Source organism: Megalopta genalis, unplaced genomic scaffold, assembly GCF_051020955.1.
Source record: "Megalopta genalis isolate 19385.01 unplaced genomic scaffold, iyMegGena1_principal scaffold0020, whole genome shotgun sequence".
Classification (NCBI taxonomy): Eukaryota; Metazoa; Arthropoda; class Insecta; order Hymenoptera; family Halictidae; genus Megalopta; species Megalopta genalis.
The window spans coordinates 3,017,506-3,037,886 of NW_027476090.1; the positions used below are offsets into that span (position 1 = coordinate 3,017,506).

The 20,381-nt window shown below is 34.8% G+C and overlaps 2 protein-coding genes across 2 annotated transcripts; both read left to right on the plus strand.

Annotated features, from left to right (window-relative positions):
• Nucleotides 1–660: 660 nt before the first annotated feature.
• On the plus strand, nucleotides 661–8,904 carry CYP6AQ1 (cytochrome P450 6AQ1). The gene is made up of 6 exons (XM_076527433.1): nucleotides 661–819; nucleotides 3,459–3,987; nucleotides 5,357–5,728; nucleotides 6,518–6,702; nucleotides 7,603–7,891; nucleotides 8,494–8,904. The coding sequence occupies exons 2-6, from the start codon at nucleotides 3,471–3,473 to the stop codon at nucleotides 8,670–8,672; spliced, it is 1,542 nt and encodes a 513-aa protein (XP_076383548.1). The 5' UTR covers nucleotides 661–819; nucleotides 3,459–3,470; the 3' UTR covers nucleotides 8,673–8,904.
• A 1,404-nt stretch (nucleotides 8,905–10,308) lies between these two features.
• On the plus strand, nucleotides 10,309–17,327 carry LOC117227343 (cytochrome P450 6k1). Its single transcript, XM_033482482.2, has 6 exons — nucleotides 10,309–10,410; nucleotides 10,930–11,457; nucleotides 13,120–13,491; nucleotides 14,724–14,908; nucleotides 16,217–16,505; nucleotides 16,865–17,327. The coding sequence occupies exons 2-6, from the start codon at nucleotides 10,941–10,943 to the stop codon at nucleotides 17,044–17,046; spliced, it is 1,545 nt and encodes a 514-aa protein (XP_033338373.2). The 5' UTR covers nucleotides 10,309–10,410; nucleotides 10,930–10,940; the 3' UTR covers nucleotides 17,047–17,327.
• The last annotated feature ends 3,054 nt before the right edge of the window (nucleotides 17,328–20,381 follow it).

Sequence of the window (20,381 nt, forward strand, 5' to 3'; positions counted from 1 at the left end):
ATCATATCTCCTCTTCTCAAATTGTCCATTTTTTTTTCACCTTAGCACGGGGATAACATAAGCAGGCTTCTAACAGGGACAATTAAGGAGAATTTCCTGTATTCATACAAAAATATCAAAATCTAAATCGAAAATGTGTGAAATATTATATATTATTATTATATTATTATTTATATTATATTTATATATATATATATTTATATTATAATTATATTATTATTTATATTATATTTATATTTCCATATATATATATTTTTTTTGAGGACCTTCTGAAATGCAACATATTGCACAAAAAAAAAATGTAAGAAAGAATGTAAAGAAAGTAAATAGAATTGTAATAAGAATAAAAGTTGCAAATTACGTCTAGTCATCTTATTTGCGTTCAGACATAGAAAAATGATGTAGTACTCACTCAACAGTAGTAATGATTAAATAATAGCTTGAAAAATGAATGCTATCTAAACTGGAATGGATGCAACTCTTTTTTACTGCTATCATTTCCAAGGTTCGTAAAAAGTCGTGGCGCAGTATTGCTACAGTAATTACTAAATCTGGTATTTAACTATAATGTAGGTGGAGCATGAAATATTTCATTTCAGCCGCTATTTCATTGCTACAACAGTAACGTAGCATAAGAGCGCTTGGAAGTGGGGATCGCGATAGATATAGCAAACGCGGTTATAATTAAGAGTGCGGTGCGTTTTCCTGATATTGTTGATGTGTTGCTAAAGAAACGCGGTCATGCGACGGCCTTTCTCTGCATATCGCCGAGTTCTGTAGATTTCTTTCTGTGTTAATAATCGAAGAGTGTTACAAATCGTAAGTACGCGATAACCACACTAATTCCTTTCAAACCCCTAAGGTTTTTACACTAAGATCTTTTAGCATGTAAATAGTATTAACAATTCTATGTCTCGTAGAAACAAAATAATCGAAAGAATCATGTTCATCGAACTTGGGTTTACGATTTTATAGAAACAAATAATGGCATTTAACGAGGTTTAACAATAGCATACATTTCATTATTTGAACACTTAGTCAATCATAGTTCAATTCTCGATAACTTGAACATAGTATCCATCGTTTGTCTTTGCTCTGTAAATAAATTACTCGTCAAATTTCTTTAGCAGTAACCTCTCATTGCATTCGCACAAATAAGTGCTCCGACAGGATCTTTTTGTTCATTTTTTCACCGGCTGCAACACTTTTACGAGAAGAGAGCGAAAATTCCCCGAAGCAATGCTTTACATAATAATCTAGTGTCGCCAACATAACAGACGTTTATCAAGACATATACCGTTCTTCGTTTAAAAAGTTATAAAAGTTAGACGCACTCGTTCGCTCCACGAAAACGAATTTCCGAACATACTCGTCGCCATTGTTATGCTAATTTTGTATTTTCTGACGAGCATAGTCTTAAGCGACGATCGAAAATACTTCACAGGTGTGAAGAAAAATCGGATATAATGCAAAACTTCAGGTCTGCCGAGCACTACTACATCAATGTTAATCAATTCACTGTGCGAGAAGTCGCCAATTTTGGGAAAGTCTAGTTACGAACGGAAGCGAAAGTTGTAAAAGGAAACTGGTTTTCAAGGAGCAAGCGGAATGAGAACGAACTGACAACGCGTATATTCGAAAATGTGATTGTGTGGAGAGCAGGCCGCGTGCAGGTTGATAGTGCGTGACATGGTTAAATATCATTCTGCAGTTCAGATAACGGAGAGATAGGACAGGATAGTCGGATAACCGAGGATCTGCTGGGCCCCGTATGAATCTTCGAGTACAGCAATTTCTCCCTAATTTGCACTCAAATTGCGCACAAAAAGGTACGACCATTCGAGCGTAGCGGCTCGTTTTTATAGTAACCGATTGTCAAGAACTATAGGAACGAGACGCAAAACTCGAATAATCGCACCTCCTCTTCCCAAATTGTCCATTTCTGTGCGCAATCTGAGCGCGAATTAGGGAAAAATGATTGAAGTTGTGGTCGACTTTGAAGAACACACCGTTTGAAAAGCAAACTGATATTCTATTGGGTTGACAAACTAAGTAATTGCCGATTTGTTCAATGAAATATAAAATATTTATTTTTACTTGGAATGAAGTTTAATCTGCAATGTATTTTCCATTTTGACCAGGAGATAGTGGCTGCGAAATATTTATTTACCTGGTATATGACTACTAATCTTGTCCAAAACTGCACAATTCCCTGTCGCGGATGCTACTAAAATGATCGAAGGCAAAAACAATTGAAAGCACAACGGAATTCCTTTCTATTTGAAATAAAAAGAAAATCTAAAAGAAAATCTAAGTCGTTTAGTCCAGTTCTCAAAAAACTTATTGCGTTTTGAAAAGTGTCTGAATATTAACGAGAGTCACTGTACATCTTACTCTATATTAAGAATACTGCCCTAATAAAGAAATTGTGGAGTAAAATTTTAGTGTTTCCGAGTCATGTAGAACCTATATAAACGATTAGCGATCATTTTATGACGGTTTGAGATAGTCAGCTTTTTCATGTTTGTTTATCTAAGTCGGTCATTTCGCCCACTATGCATCGCCAGCCAAATTCGAGTTTAGCACTTGATGGGTAAACAACTTTCAGAAATTTAAGTTGATCTAATCGATATAAGTCGATTCTCCTAATCTGTCTCGTAATTTAAAGAAATAATGCTTCCCTTAAAGCCATCAAATCTGCAGCCTAATAATCGTTGAAACTTCTTTGGGACCGACGAAAATTGATACTTTTATTAAAGTATCTCACCAAAGAATTTCATATAATATAATACAAAATATTGGCTTGGCAGCTAAGTAATTGCCGATTTGTTCAATGAAATAAAAAATTTTGTTTTACTTGGAATGAAGTTTAATCTGCAATGTATTTTCCATTTTGTTCGATGACCTTTTGCCATCTCTCAGACAACTTGAAAATTCCACGCTCGTAGAAAGTCTGATCCTTTTCAGCCAAAAACTGAGTTAAGTGAGATTTTACAGCGTCATCATCGTTCAAAGTTTTACCACGAAGGGAGTTGTCCAGGGATCGAAATAAGTGGTAATCCGATGGCGCGAGATCAGGACTATATGGTGGGTGTAACATCAATTCCCAAACAATATCCATCAATTTTTGCCGAGTGGAAAAGACGTGTGCGGCCTAGCATTGTCCTGCTGGAAAATGACACCTTTACGATTGGCCAATTCTGGCCGCTATTCCTTGACCGCTGCATTCAATTTGTCCAGTTGCTAACATTCACGGATAATAAAAAATAACATAATAATAATAATTTTATAATATAACATTTACGGATATCATAAAAACGGGAGTGAGAGACATCTTTAACTGAAATCGGCAATTACTTAGTTGCCAACCCAATATTTTCAATGAATTCGTGTATTATTTTGCCGAGATTTGAAGAGAAACTTTATAACCTCACATGGCGATTATTTCGATTTTTCAGAATTATCCAAAAATGGCACTTCTCACGCTTCATTGGGGCCTGGACGGCATCATAATCTTTGCATCCCTTATCGTCGCTATGTACATGTACGCGACAAGGAAATTTAAATACTGGGCAAAGAAAGGCATCATGGAGATCAAGCCGACCCCATTCATCGGAAACTTCTCGGAGTGTTTTCGACTGAAAAAATCACCTTCAGATTTCGTGAAGCAACTGTACGATCGGTCCAAGGGATTACCTTACATGGGATTCTATGTGTTCGATAAACCGTTCTTCCTTATACGGGATCCCGAACTTGTGAAGCATGTGCTGGTGAAGGACTTCAACGTGTTCAATGACAGATACGCTTCGCCAGATGTGACCGACCGACTCGGATACGCGAACGTCTTCATGATGAAAAATCCAGGCTGGAAGGTGCTCAGGTCGAAATTGTCGCCGATCTTCACGTCCGGAAAGCTGAAGAAAATGTTCGATTTGATGCTCGTCGTCACCGATGATATGGATGTGTTTCTTGACAAATCGAATTTGGGTCAGTACGAAGGGGTGTGCGGGTATTCGAAATGTCGGGTTTGCCATAAAAAAATAACCGGGTCGGGCCGAGACTCGAAACTTTCGGGTACTCGAAGCCATATTGAGTGCCGCAAACATTCGGGTACACGAAATTCCAAAATGGGATCGGGGGGATGCATGTTTAGACATCTCATTCGCTTTTCCTGATTGTGTATTGTCTGCCTCGGATACACAATAAATATCATATACAGGGTGTTCGATTTTAAGCTATTCTTTTCCCACAGAAATTAAATGGTTTCGAGGGGTTTACGAGATGACATAATTCATTTTTGTGTAAGCGCACGCTTACAGGTTAAGCGAAGGTCAATTCTGTTCTTTTAAACGGAATTACAAAATATTAAACACACTTATCGGTTCGGTCCATCGTTCCGAACAAAAAGATATTAGACCTCGCATGTCAAAAAATTAGTAGTTTACGAGATACTTAAGTATAAACATTGTAAAGTAATAATCGTATAGATGTTGACTGTTTTAATGTGACACTGACTTTGATGTATCATTTTTTACGCGACCTTACAATATTTAACAATATTTAACATTTATATATAATATTTATATAATTATATAATTAATGTAATATTATAATTAATATAATATTATATAATAATATAATGTTATAATATTTATATAACGTTTATATATAATATTTAACAATATTTTTACGTTTAATATTTGTTCAATTATTTGTAATTTAATATTCTTTCAATCTACAAAAAGAAAAGGAAGTTGATCTTGAAATTTCGAAAACTACACTATTTACGAAAAAGTGATTACGTCATCATTTCCTCCTCCCCTTAAAACTCATAAGTTTCATATGTAATACTTTTCAATTAGATGCGTAATTTAGAAATGAGGGGTTCCTGAGATAAATTACCAGAATGGGAAACAATTTTCTCAAATTTCTGGATTCCGGTATTGAAGCATTTTCGAGGTCGTTCATAGAGGTCAAGCATAATGATTCCATAAAGTAATGCAATTTAACTAGATTCACAAAAAGGCTTTTAATTGTTTTAGAGCTTTGCGTTATATTTGAGCCGTTTATTTTGAAAGTGGCATAAGTCACTTTACCGTAATGAAAAGTGGTGATTTTTTAATGTTTATACGAAATTATTTGTACCGAGGAAAATATCAGTATCCTGAGATAACAAATACAAGTAAATCTTCTCGAAAGTTAGCATCCATATTTTTAAACCTGTTAAAACGCAAACCCTTAAATAATATATCGACTTCAAAACAAAGTGACTTATGCCACTTTCAAAATAAACGGCTCATTTGTTAGTAACAACCACAACTGGACGAACCAGTGATAACATGTGCATCTGTTTCAGCTAACGGAAAGGTGATGGAAATGAAAAATTTTTGCGCGAACATTACCACGGACATGGTTGGTAGCACCGCTTTCGGCTTACGAGTGAATTCATTGAACGATCCCAAAGCACCGTTCCGGGAGTTTGGACGAAAGATCTTCGACTACGACTTTTTCCGTGGCATGGAGTTCCTCATCATATTCTTCATGCCGTATTTAACCAAATACACCGGCGCCAAATTCTTCGGCAAGGAGAGCAGCAAATTTTTGCGGACCGTTTTCTGGGACGTCATCAATCAACGAATTCAGTCGGGCGAGAAACGAAACGACCTCATCGACCTTCTGATCGAACTGAAGCAGCAACACGAGGACGATAGCGATCTCGTTGGATTTAGTAAGTTGTTTCGTCAACGTTTTACTAATTTTTGGTTTCTGCAAATTTTCGTTATCTTGCGATATGAACGGAATAAAGATTCCGTCGATCGTTGGTGAGAAACGGGGTTGAAATAGAAATACAGAGTGTCCCAAACTTATAGTATTTTCGGGAAATGGAGGATTCCCGAGGTCGTTTGAAGTAACTTTTTCCTTAGCGAAAATGCGATCCGTGGTTTTGTTCACGAGTTATTAGCGAAAAACAGTGGCCAATAAGAGGCGAGCACGATTGGCGTGAAGCGGCCGAGCCAATGGGCGGACGAAGCCCATTACCATTCACTGACTCGGCCGCCTCGCGCCAGCTATCCTCACTTCTCATTGGTCACTGATTTTCGTTAATAACTCGTAAACGAAGCCACGGATCGCATTTTCGCTAAGGAAAAAGTTACTTCAAATAATCTCAGGAACCCCTCATTTCCCGGAAGTACCATAATTTTAGGATACCCTGTATATTTCATCTAATCATTTTAACAAGTTCCGATCAATACGTCGATATTCTGGAATTCTTTTAAAAAGACTGTTACATTATTGAGCACATATATATATAATAAATAATATATAAAATAATATATATAATATATATAATAAATAATATATAAAATAATATATATAATATATATAATAATAATATAATAATATATATAATATATATAATAATAATATAATATAATAATATATATAATAATATATAAAATAATATATAATTGAGCACAAATATATAGTATATAATTTCGATTGATTCGCATTACAGAATTCAGCGGCGACGATTTAGTGGCGCAGGCGGCTGTTTTCTTCAGCGGCGGTTTTGAAACATCATCCACCACCATGTCTTTCACCCTCTACGAACTGGCATTGAATACAGAGGTCCAGAAAACGTTGAGGAAAGAGATTCTCGAGGCACTCGATAAGACCGGTGGAAAAATTACGTATCAGATGGTATGTAAAATAAAATTTACGTAACTATGTGCTAATTAATAGAATGATAATAACTAAATAGCAAGAATAATTAATATGCGGACGTTTAGGCAAGTGCATGTGTTTTTAAAAAATATGTAAACTGCAAGTGTTTTGCACATCATTTATGAGAACATATCTCAAAGCGGATTTCTTTACATAAAATTAATACTTATAGGTTTTCGAACGTTATCTAGTTATTGATGATAGATGCAGTTATGCGTATAAAAGCTAGAAAACATTTGAAGGAGGAGTGCGTCAATATTTTCCATCGAGTTAAATGCTATCGAAGAATTTTAGAAAATCTTCCATTACCACCTCAGTCATTAATTACGTTTCTTACTGAAAATGTAAGCTTAATAATAATATTGTTCTTCCATTTCTTACTTTTTCTTCTGTACTAACTTTTATCAAACTTAATTTGTAACTTCATGAAGACTACTTAATAATGCTACTAATAAATACTATAAATACTACTACTTAATAATAATTTACTAAAACATGAAAAAAAAGAGCTGAAGTACGCAGTGATTTCTATGTTTTTGTAACTCCAAATATAATGATAAGAAAGTGTATTATTTATGCGATATTATATAAATTTGGTTACTTCTCATTATTATTAAGAGGTTAATATTAATAAGTAAATTTATAAGGTTAATATTAGTAATAAATAATAATAAATTATATATATATTTTTATTTATATTATATATATTATATTATATTACATTATTATATATATAAATGAAATATATATATAATAATATAATATAATATGATAACAATAATAATAATATAATAATAATAATAATATATAAATTATATATAATAATAATAAATTATTAAGGTTAATATTAGTAAATAATACATGCGTTCTTTACAGATCATGACGCTACCATATCTGGATATGGTTGTCTCCGAAACTCTGCGCAAGTATCCACCGCTGGGATTCTTGGATCGAGTCGCAGGCGCCGATTACAAGGTCCCGAATTCTGACTTAGTGCTGGAAAAAGGCACGCCGGTCTACATTTCTATGATAGGGATGCATTACGATTCGGAATACTTCCCTGATCCAGAAAAATACGATCCCCTGAGATTCACAGACGAGAACAAACAGAAGAGGCCAGGTTTCACTTATTTCCCTTTCGGCGAGGGACCGCACATCTGTATCGGTTAGTATGCAACTTATTATACTGCTACTTATAATACTACGATGCCGTTGAGACTTGTCAATTGCCATTTGCCCAGCAACGAAATAAACGGAATTCAATATTGATTGAATCCGTTGTATTTTCTACCAACATTTCGTTCTAATGACAATCGATAATCAATAATCATGTGTATCGGTCAGTAACTTATTCCTAGACTGCCGATTTTACGCATTTACGACCGAACGATTCGAAATCGAAACAGTAAATGCAGAGGATAAATCTAACAACGCTGGTCGATTATTTACAAATTATTAAATATCTTAAGAATGAAAGTAAAGGTTCATTTCACTCCTGCTTGTTGTAACCGTGATAGAACATTTTTATTTTGCGTAAAGATCCACGGTCTACGAGTTGCGCTATTGGCATTATCGTGCTGCTGAAAGTTGTCGATTGGCGTTCAGTCACCAACGAAACTGACGAACTCGATATCGATCGTGTTTCTAATATTTTCTACCAGTGCTCCGGTGCAGTATTAAATAACTACTATATATATATATATATATATATATATATATATATATATATAATATTAAATAACTACTATATATATATATATGTTTCAGGAATGCGATTGGGTCTTATGCAATCGAAGCTTGGGTTGATGAAGATGCTGAGCAAGTATGAGGTAACACCTTGCGACAAAACACCTATACCCGTGGTTATCGACCCGAGAGGACTCACCACCACGGCACTAGGAGGATTATACTTAAATGTACGAAAGATCAGCACAGAAGCTGGTTAATCACCTCGATCGCATGTAGGTACTTAACAAAGGATTTAACTACTATTAAACCCTGCTCTTTATGTAACACGTTAAGCTGTACGTAATTGTTATACATTATTTTTCTAAAATTTGTACAACAATAAATTTTCAAGTTTCATATTCATGTGTATGAAATACTGTATAGTCGTACAGTTGTAATAAGTCATTTTGTATAATGAATAAAAGGTGGATTGGATGTGTGAAATTTGAATAGACTGCACTTTGCGATATTATGTTATCCAATGGAATACGCCATGAAGACTATGAAGTACGCGGTATGAAGTATGTAACAAGTTAGAACGTTTTGAGAGTTCAGGTTTGGTGTTACCATAATTTGTACATTCATCGAATTCAGTTAATTTATAGTATTACTATTATATCTAGGTGAACTTTAACGGGTTAGTAGATTTAACATCCAACAATGAAATTAACATTTTCAGATCTATTTATTTTGAAAATATTTTGCATCTTTCAAAAAAAAACCTATCCTTGAAAATAGATCCAGGAATCATTGTTTTCGTTACGCAGTTTCATTACAAATATCGATTTCAGAGAAAGTTCCTCTCAGTTGCAAAACACAAAGTCAGATACGAAGGAGATCTAAGGTTATTAATTCATGTAAGCATGGAAATCACGATTGGAACCAATTTAAGTGAAAGCTTCGATAATAAGAAGCTCTTATAACTCTCTTATAGCTCTAACTAATATTATTAATTATTATTATAATATATTAATATATATATAATTATATTAAGATATATGAACTTCAAACTTAATTTCGATTAAGTATAATATATATTGAAATATATTGTTAATCATTAATATATTAATATTATTAATTATTATTATAATATATTAATATATGTATATTAGTATATAATAGTATAGTATAGTATAGTATATAATAGTATATTATTAATATATTAGTACATAATATATTAATAATAATATATTAATGATTAACAATATATTTGTAATATATACTAGGTTATATTATTAATATTATATTACATTATTATATTATTAATATATTATATATTAATAATATTAATATATATCAATATAATTATATCTTAACAATAGGTTAATCTGAAGTACATATACCTGTTACGATAAGAAAAGTAATATAAAATAAATGTTTCCTGTCCTAAACCCTAGTTTCCAACGAATCAGGAAGAATATCTTTCCGACTCTCAGCTTTGAGAGCCGTTATCATCCTCTCGATACAGACGATGATCACCGATAAAAGAAACATGCGTCGAATATTTATCTGACAATAAGCGCTGCCGCTTACATAAGTTTCATAGCAATCGCCTTTCGTAACTTGAGCAGGTCTCGTGTGAACTGTAACGTCGACATGAAAGTTCGTATAAAAATGTATTATCGCAGAAACGTGATATATCTTGACAAATAAACTGGATTTTTTACAGAGTTGATGACTGCAGCAAACATGGCCGATACAAACACTTGACCATTTTTCTTTCTCTCGCTCTCTTTTTGGTTTTTCTGTCTATGTATTTTCTGTCTACTTCCACCTCCATAGTAGAAAAAATGAAGATTACGTATGCATGTGATATGAGATTTTTAATTACACACCGATGACATAGCATAAAACGGTCTGCTATTAAGAGGGGGTATAAATATACTCGTGGGCATGTAATCCCAACATTCATTCAAATTCTTGGCCATCTGTACGATAGAAGAGGACGCTTCTTAGGTGTGTATCTCGAGAACTTACCCACATCATTATGTTTGATTACGTATATCGAGTTCGATAGAAGCTATTCAAGGAAAATCAAAATATATCGCAATTAATTCAAACGATTTGAAGATCTAATATAGTTATATATTTTATTATTAGGTATTATATATATATACAGTTTAAATATCTTTAGTTTTCTAGAAAACTATGGTATTATAGTAGTTATTATAACTATTATTATATATAATAATAATAAAAATAATATATAATATAATGTATAATATATTATAAAATAATATATAATAATAATAATACTATTATTATATAGTTATAATACCATAGCAAAAAACTATAATGATATTATAGCTTTCTAGAAAACAGTTTGCAACATATATAACAAAATAATCGATGTTACGCCGAAGCAACGTAGACTTAATTTTATCAAACACGCTGCTAGCACATGGAATTTGCAACAGCATCGACGCCGTACGTATAAATGCTGAAACAGTTATCGTTCGCCTCTCCATTTTTTAGACTTCTCCAAAATGACGCTTCTCACGCCTCATTGGTGCCTGGATGGTATCCTCATCTGCGCATCCCTCATCTTCGCCGCATACATATATGCCACACGAAAGTTCAAATACTGGGCGAAAAAAGGCATCATGGAAATTCCTCCCACGCCGTTCTTGGGAAATTTCACGGACTGTTTGCTGTTCAAAAAATCGCCCGCGGAATTCCTGAAGGACCTGCACGACCGATCCAAGGGGTTACGTTATATGGGATTCTATGTTCTCGATAAACCGTTCTTCCTCATACGAGACCCTGAAGTAATAAAGCATGTATTGGTGAAGGACTTTCACGTATTCTCCGATAGACACATATCGCCCGATGTGAGTGATCGACTTGGATACACGAACGTCTTCTCGATGAAAAATCCAGGCTGGAAGATCATCAGGTCGAAGTTGTCGCCGTTGTTCACTTCTGGAAGGCTGAAGAAATTGTTCGAATCGATGCTCCAAGTTGCAGATGATCTCGACCAGTTTCTCGAAAATTCAAATTTGGGTGCGTACGTACTGCTCATAAAAAACGTTTTCCACTAGTAGAATTTTCAGAATTAATTTGTTAACGATCGCAGATCATGTATAAGAACTTCGTCAATGATACAGTCGAAGATCGTTCAGTTGGATGAAGACATAAATCTTATAAACGGCCACAATTTATGTTCGCTTGTGAAATCTTTGATCGCATGTGACCGTCACTTATCGTCACTTACAAGGCAAATAATGAATTCGAGTATATCTAAATTTAATTAAACATTTCGTTGAGATATTTAATCGTCCTTAACAGCCAAAATAGCGAAGCTTTCGAAGACAATTATGGGGTAGAGAAAAAAAAACATCATAGTGCGATACAGAATTTGCAAGAGTGCAGATCCGATATACAGTAATTTCTCCCTAATTCGCGCTTAGATTGATCAGAAAAATGGACAATTTGGGAAGAGGAGATACGATTATTCGAGCCTTGTGGCTCGTTTTTATAGTTACCGATCGTCAAGAACTGTGAAAACGAGACGCAATGCTCGAATAATCGTATCTCCTCTTCCCAAATTGTCCATTTTTGTGAAGAAAGTGGTTAACACGCCAATTTATTTATTATACACGTCATATTTATGGTGATATATTCGAACGAACGGGATGTTACGAGGATATTTAGAATGCAAAACAGTCGAACTAATAATAATTTTGTTCCAGCTTCATTAATGAAATAACTTTGATGTCACTTAAAAATAAAGTAGACCACAAAGTTTACGTCAATTGAGTTTCATTTGTACTTTGTATTACACGCAAGATGGACGAAGTGAAACGTTACGTCCAATATGTAGATCAAATTGTCAACACAGAACATTTTTGAAGGAATTGTCCCATTTGGTTGCAACATTAAATTAAATTGCACAAACAGTTTATACTACGGTACATTTCTCCCTAATTCGCGCTCAGGTTGCGCACAAAAATGGACAGTTTGGGAAGAGATACGATTATTCGAACCCTGTGTTTCGTTTTTATAGGTATTGACTATCGGTGACTATAAAAACGAGCCGCAAGGTTTAAATAATCGTATATCCTCTTCCCAAATTGTCTATTTTCGTGCGCAATTTGAGCGCGAATTAGGGAGAAATTATTGTATTAAGTTAAAGTTTTTAAATCTTTGGTCTCTATCATATTCGATGGACATTCGTTTCTTCTATTGCTCGTTAAAAGATTTCATTTCAGGTCAACGCTGTCGCTGTAACCCTTCGCGCACAAATAACAATTCCAAAGCGTTGCTAAAACTAACCATACTCAAAATTTTACGTCCCAGTTCATTGAAAGTAACGGTCGCTGGAATTAAAAGAAATTCAGTGGAAGGGGCTAAAGTAAAATGATTTCATGAAGCAGTGATAAATAACGCTATGTATCAGTATTACAATTTTCATTACGGTCGTAGTTTAGTTTGCTTTTAGTCTTAGTTTTACCCTCGATTAATTCCAGGTTAGATTTGCGTTCAGTGTTATAATGTTTTGCTATCGTTAAATTTTAATTTTCTCTTGGTTTCAGTTTCATTTAGTCTTAGTTTAATTTTCAGTTTAGTGTATTCATTTTTACTATTGGATTGGATTTCAATTGAAATGTATTACGGCTGGATTAACATCAGTCATCTTCATTCGCAAAAATGTCTCTGTTTCAGGAGCCGGAAAGATCATAGAAATGAAAGATCTTTGCGCGAACGTTACCACGGACATGATCGCTAGTACTTCTTTTGGCCTGCGGGTGAATTCGTTGAACGATCCCAAAGCACCGTTCCGGGAACAGGGCAGGGAAATGTTCAAGTCTACCGTATTTCGCGGGATGGAGTTCCTCATCATATTCTTTCTGCCGGCCTTTACCAAAATCACCGGCGCCAAATTCTTCGGCAAGGAGACTAGCAAATTTTTGCGAACCGTTTTCTGGGACGTGATCGATGAACGAATTAAGTCAGGAGAAAAGAGACACGATCTGATCGATCTTCTGATCGAACTGAGGCAGAAATACGAGGCCGAAGGCGATCTTGGGGGATTTCGTAAGTTATTTCTTCAGCATTTCACCAGTTTTTCGGGCTATAGACATTGCGAAAGAGTTGTCGATTCTGCAAATACAGACAGTTATGCGATTATATTTCCGCGGATTTCAATTAGCACGGAATAGGTATTGCATATCGTGTGGATAGGCCACGAATCTTAATGCAAAGTTAAAATTTTGTCGATCGAACGCAAGAAATGGGAATGAAACGCTTTCTATTTTTAATCATTTTAATAAGTAATGTTTAAACCGTCCGAGAACTAATGGTGACCGACGCGTGATGCTTTACGAAAGTGCTTAACAAAACTGAATTTATTTAAACTTTTCTCCACATTTATTTATAATCTACGCTTGGCTTAACAAATTCATTGAATTATTTTCCTCGAAAGTGTCTCTATAATTCCATCAACGTCAACATAACAGATATGAAACCGGTCAATTTCACCGACACGATAGGTTTAGAATTAAACGATATATACAGGATGTCCCGTATTTTTCTGTACATGCTTCGGGAGTGTGCTATATTAGTAAACATAATACTGAAATGTTATTATATATAACAAAATGTCCATAAATGTTTTGTTGAGATATTATGACAAAAATAAGAAATGTGAAAGATACGATGAATCCACTGTACAAGAGACAAATTAATTAAAAAAAAATCAACGTCGCCTGCAGTCAAATCGCAAATAATTAATTCAACATCTCGTCGACGTCAAATTTGTGTCAACAAAGGCGGGCATCACTTTTAAATGAAGATATAGGTATATTTAACAGCGTTTAAATCATATTTTGTATGTTTATCATAAATTCTTAACGAAACATTCATGGACTTTTGTTATATAATGTTTCAGAGTTAACGTTAGAACATACTGCCGATATATGAGCCGTTTATTTTGAAAGTGGCATAAGTCACTTTGTTTTTAAGTCGATATATTTAAGGGTTTGCGTTTTAACACGTTTCAAAATATGGATGCTAACTTTCGAGAAGATTTACTTGTATTTGATATCTCAGGATACTGATATTTTCCTCGGTATAAATGATTTCGTATAAACATTAAAAAATCACCACTTTTCATTACGGTAAAGTGACTTATGCCACTTTCGAAATAAACGGCTCATATGTATATGTTCAAATAGACTGATTAATAAGAAACGAGAATTGCTATTTTCAATGCTTGCCACGAACTCTCCATCAACGATATAGTAATTCCCGTTTGATTTGTGTGGCAGAATTCAGCGGTGACGATTTAGTGTCGCAAGCTGCTGGTTTCTTTACCGCTGGTTTCGAAACTTCATCCACCACCATGTCCTTCACTTTGTACGAGGTTGCTGTAAATATGGATATACAAAAGACTCTGAGAAAGGAGATCCTCGAAGCACTTCAGGAGAACGATGGAAAAATCACATACGACATGGTATCTATGAAAAACTTCAAAATATACTATTGAATTCATTCAAAAAAGTAACATAACTTAGAGAGCAGCGACGAACTTTGTATTTTACTTGAAATTACTTACATCACTACACATGTATTCACACTTCTTAGACACAAATGTCGTCTAACTGGTGGACGACGTGTACTTTGCGCAAGAAAGTTTCAGTCCTCCGCACAAATAATATAAAAAGAAATTGATTAACCTTTTAGGTACGGCAGAGTCTGATATGTACTATACAGAGCCTGATACTGTATATTCTGTCTGTATATACAGGGTGTCCCAAAAATGTCTCGCAATCCGAAAGTGGCGGGTTCCTCAGGCCATTCGAAGCAAATTTTTCCTTTACAAAAATGTTCTCCGAGGCACCGTTAACGAGTTATTAACGAAAAACAGTGACCAATGAGAGGCGAGCTCGGCTGGCGCGAGGCGATCGAGCCAATGAGCGGAACTGGGCTTCGCGCGCAGGTTGGCTGGGCCGCCTCGCGTCAGCCGTACTCGATTCTTATTGGTCACGGTTTTTCGTTGATAACTCGTTAACGGTGCCTCGGAGAACATTTTTGTAAAGGAAGAAGTTGCTTCGAATGATCCGAGGAACCCGCCATTTCCGGATTGCGAGACATTTTTGTGACACCCTGTAGACTGTTGTAAATCGATGTGAAGACAAAATAAGTGTGAAACAATGCATATGAAGACGATTATTTGGTTCACACGATGAGCGAGTGAGCTACTAGAGCAAGCCACTATAGTGGCGCGTCGTCCAGAGAGATGACATCCGCGAAAGCCACTATAGTGGCGCGTCATGCCTAAAAGGTTAAACATTAAATGACATTTCATGTTCCACGGTAGTGGTCGATGGTATCAGTGATGGAATACCACCAGGTTTCTGAAACTTTTCGAGCTCATCGAAATGGTACCGAATGGCTCCTACTTCTTTCCGAATAGTTTTTAAAGTTTAATGCTACATTGAATCTATAATAATTCATTAAAATACGTGTTCTACGGTTTTTCCTAAATTGAGTGGAATAGAATTCGAAGGGCTTCCTAAATTTTTGTAATCCCGTCCCTGAATGAACCATTGTATAGTGGACTCTGTTATTTGTATACGGCTTTCTTTATACATCGCGCATAAGCAAATGAAACATGTATTTCTTGCAGATTATGACATAAAACATTTCTAAATATTCGTAATTCCGTCCCTGAATAAAATGATAAATAATTGAGCATTTCAATAAGAACATTTCCTCTACCACTGTATAATAATACCACTAAAACATGTATTTCTTACAGGTCATGACATTACCATATCTCGATATGGTTGTCTCCGAAACCATGCGCAAGTATCCACCATTGGCATTTCTGGATCGGGTAGCAGGTGCCGACTATAAGGTCCCGAATTCTGATTTGGTGCTGAAGAAAGGCACGCCGGTCTACATTTCTATGTTGGGGTTGCATACCGATCCAGAATACTTCCCAGATCCAGAAAAATACGATCCGACGAGATTCAACGAAGAGAACAAACAGAAGAGGACACCTTTCACTTACTTCCCTTTCGGCGACGGACCGCGCATATGTATCGGTCAGTAACTTATTCCTAGACTGGCGATTTTATGCATTTACGACCGAACGATTCGAAATCGAAACAGTAAATGCAGAGGATAAATCTAACAACGCTGGTCGATTATTTACAAATTATTAAATATCTTAAGAATGAAAGTAAAGGTTCATTTAAGTCCTGCTTGTTGTAACCGTGATAGAACATTTTTATTTTGCGTAAAGATCCACGGTCTACGAGTTGCGCTATTGGCATTATCGTGCTGCTGAAAGTTGTCGATTGGCGTTCAGTCATCAACGAAACTAACGAACTCGATATCGATCGTGTTTCTAATATTTTCTACCAGTGCTCTGGCGCAATATTAAATAACTACTATGTTTCAGGAATGCGATTGGGTCTTATGCAATCGAAGCTTGGATTGGTCCAATTGCTGAGCAAGTACGAGGTGTTACCTTGCGAGGACACACCTATACCTTTGGTTCTAGATACAAAAGGATTCACCACCACGTCATTAGGAGGATTGCCGTTGCGTGTTCGAAAGCTCACCGCAAAAGAAACTGGTTAACACGTTCAGTACAGCGACGGTCATATATGGATGATACTAATTTTTAACTAGGATCTGAAATTCACTTTTACTGTGATATATAGTCGATCAAAGTGGACGTCAGTCAATAGTTATTATGGTAAATTCTAACTGTCTAGTTTCGGTTTCATTAATTGTATGTAATTGTATGATATTGCGAGAATTTTTATGGTTGATGTCCATCGCGCGAGGTGTTGAACCACGTACGAGTGTTTTAACAAACTTTTGATTTTACTGAACAATAAAGTGAATTACAAAGTTTACGTCAAATTGAGTTTCGCCTATACATTGTATCATTCGCAAAATATAAACGAAGCGAAGCCTTACGTCCAATACGTGCATTAAATTTCCATCACAGCTGTACATACTATTCGAACTCTTCAATGATCTAATACTCTTTACCAGTATAATTAAACATAGTTTAATAGTTTAGGCTAGTTGCAGATATATTTAATTCTAAGTGTAACGTTACCATTAAATATATGTCGATTGGTAATTCTAATACTGGAAATAAAAAATTAATTATCCGTAGGAACACTTTGTACTGATTTAATCACAAAATGTGTATAATGTTTGTGAACGCTGTCTCGGACGGAGACAACTGCGGTAGAAGAATAGACGGTAACTAAATAGTTCACAAAGATGAACAAATTTCAACGTTGAAAAGTCGTGCTCAGGTTGCGCACAAAAATGGACAATTTGGGAAGAGATACGATTATTCGTAGCCTGTGTTTCGTTTTTATAGTTATTGACTATCGGTGACTATAAAAACGAGCCGCAAGGTTTAAATGATCGTATCTCCTCTTCCTAAATTGTCCATTTTTGTGCGCAATCTGATCGCAAATTAGGTAGAAATTGCAGTACTCTGTCACTACTTACTTACAGCAGCGATCATCTGTCTAGACAGATGATTATTGTCAGATGATTATCATATTATTTTCTGAAATGTATAGTAGTGCGATATGATCTGGATTTGTAATCACTCGAGAGATGGATTAGTTCGAGAGGCATATTAGTTGAGGCGTGAAAAACGAGTAGCGTGTAAACCATTGAACCCGGGAATCTTTTCTAAGTACCTCTACTATGTCCTCTTAATTAAATCTTTTATAAATATTAAACATTTGTTACTAATATTATTAAATATTAGTGATATAATTAGTATATTATTAGTATAGTAGTAGTATATATTATTAGTATATTATTAAATATTAGTGATATAATTAGTATATTATTAGTATAGTAGTAGTATATATTATTAGTATATTATTAGTATAGTATATAAACAGTATATATAATTAATATTATTAAATATTTGTTACTTGTTACTCAGTTCTTTAGTATCCTCAGTCGACTATAACTTGTTATGGCATTTACATATTTCTACAGTTTTATAAAAATAAAGGTTGTAACTTTATTACAACGAAGAAGTAGCTCGCGTGTATCTGGATATGCGAAATGTGCAACAACAATTGTATTCTTCGGTAATGATAGCGAAATGTGGACAGCTCATCGATTTTAATTACCGTGCAATATTGTCCAGTTAGGTCTTAATTGAGTCTGTGGCTGTGGATGGAGGAATAGGACATCAACGCTTACATACAATTATAGAACATGAAATAACTGTTTGCATAAATATAACCATTAACGATAAATAACAAAGATAATTCAATACTCCGCAGTTGACAACATATTTCAAGAATATCAAAATCGGCAAGTTGTCCTGTTTTAGGATATAATGGCTTTGCTCTGTTTTCGATCATGATTAACTTTATATCTATCGGATAAGATGTATTCAATTTTTGTATTTATCTAATTTGTTTATTGTTTTAAAATAAAAAAGATTAGTACGTTTTATTAGATAATAATATGAAATTAATTATGTCAAATCGAAGGCACAGCAATTGGTCACCCCACAGTAACCTGTCCCACTATCCTATCCTGTTATCTTCTGTTTAACAATAAATAATGTAATACCCAACGACTGTATTTGTTATTTCGAAGTTTTCATAATAAATATGATTAAAGTTTTCGGATTTCGAGCGATTTTATCTCTTCGGAGTCACCCTTTCAGCTAAACACGAATGTAAATGAAACGCTGCTCGTGATAGACGTAATAGTGACATAACATAAGATTGACTATTCCGAACGTTTGTCAACAAATTAACGGAGGAGATACTAATCTAAATGCACTTACGAGATCGTAATTCGCGTTATCGGATCAAATTGTTTTAACTGTTGCCGAATAATGCAACTGGAAGATCTGCAGATCCTGGGGGTACGTGATCACTACTCTTTCAATTTGTGCCGCCGAATCGTGCAGATTCTTTCACTGTATCTGTTGGAACCTGTACGAATTAAAGATCTATATTAGCACTTTACCTGTTGATCGGCTTTTTGTGTTCAACGCTTACCGACCGGTAGCCTATAACTCGGCTTTTTACCTCGGCCAGTAGCCTGCGCTTCGATTATCACGGCAACCAATAATTTGTTATCTATTATTGAGATAAAAGTGTTCGATTGTACATATTATATATATTACTATATATATTATATAATTCTCTCCTATTGTCCCTCAGCTTGGAAACGGAAATGGACAATATGAGAAAAGGAGATTCGATTATTCGAGTCACGTGGCTCGTGGCATCTAATAAATGGACAATATGAGAAAAGGAGATTCGATTATTCGAGTCACGTGGCTCGTGGCATCTAATAAATGGACAATATGAGAAAAGGAGATTCGATTATTCGAGTCACGTGGCTCGTGGCATCTAATATTTAAAAAGTTGTATAATAATATTATATTATAAAATTATTATATAATATTGATATATAATATATATAATATACATATAATATAATTTTATAATATAATATTATTATACAACTTTTTAAATATTAGATACCACGAGCCACGTGACTCGAATAATCGTATCTCCTTTTCTCATATTGTCCATTTCCGTTTCGAAGCTGAGGGACAATAGGAGAGAATTTACTGTATTTTGAAATCGGTTTTATTTGAATTCTCTGATTGTGCTCTGATTATCCCTTGCATTATCTCAAAGAGATTGGACAGACAATGATCGTTGACTCTCTCACGTCTATGCGATTTCCAGCCAATATTGTTTATCTTTCAATTAATAATCGTTCCAAGGTTTTTCTTGTTAGTCAGTCCTCTTGCTATTTACTAATGAGATACTTATCGACCATGCAGACATTGTGTGCAAATTTTGTGCGTGTGTGTGTGTGTGTGTGTGTGTTTACTAGATTAACACTTGTATTAACTCAGCTATAAATACCTGGCGAAAACATGTTCGATC

Bases quoted from the DNA above. Each gene is read 5' to 3' on its own strand.
- CYP6AQ1 (XM_076527433.1), top strand. From the start codon at position 3,471: ATGGCACTTCTCACGCTTCATTGGGGCCTGGACGGCATCATAATCTTT. The intron at 5,729-6,517 runs GTAAGTTGTTTC...TTCGCATTACAG, and splicing joins TAGCGATCTCGTTGGATTTA to AATTCAGCGGCGACGATTTA. The intron at 7,892-8,493 runs GTTAGTATGCAA...TATATGTTTCAG, and splicing joins GGGACCGCACATCTGTATCG to GAATGCGATTGGGTCTTATG.
- LOC117227343 (XM_033482482.2), top strand. From the start codon at position 10,941: ATGACGCTTCTCACGCCTCATTGGTGCCTGGATGGTATCCTCATCTGC. The intron at 13,492-14,723 runs GTAAGTTATTTC...TTTGTGTGGCAG, and splicing joins AGGCGATCTTGGGGGATTTC to AATTCAGCGGTGACGATTTA. The intron at 16,506-16,864 runs GTCAGTAACTTA...ACTATGTTTCAG, and splicing joins CGGACCGCGCATATGTATCG to GAATGCGATTGGGTCTTATG.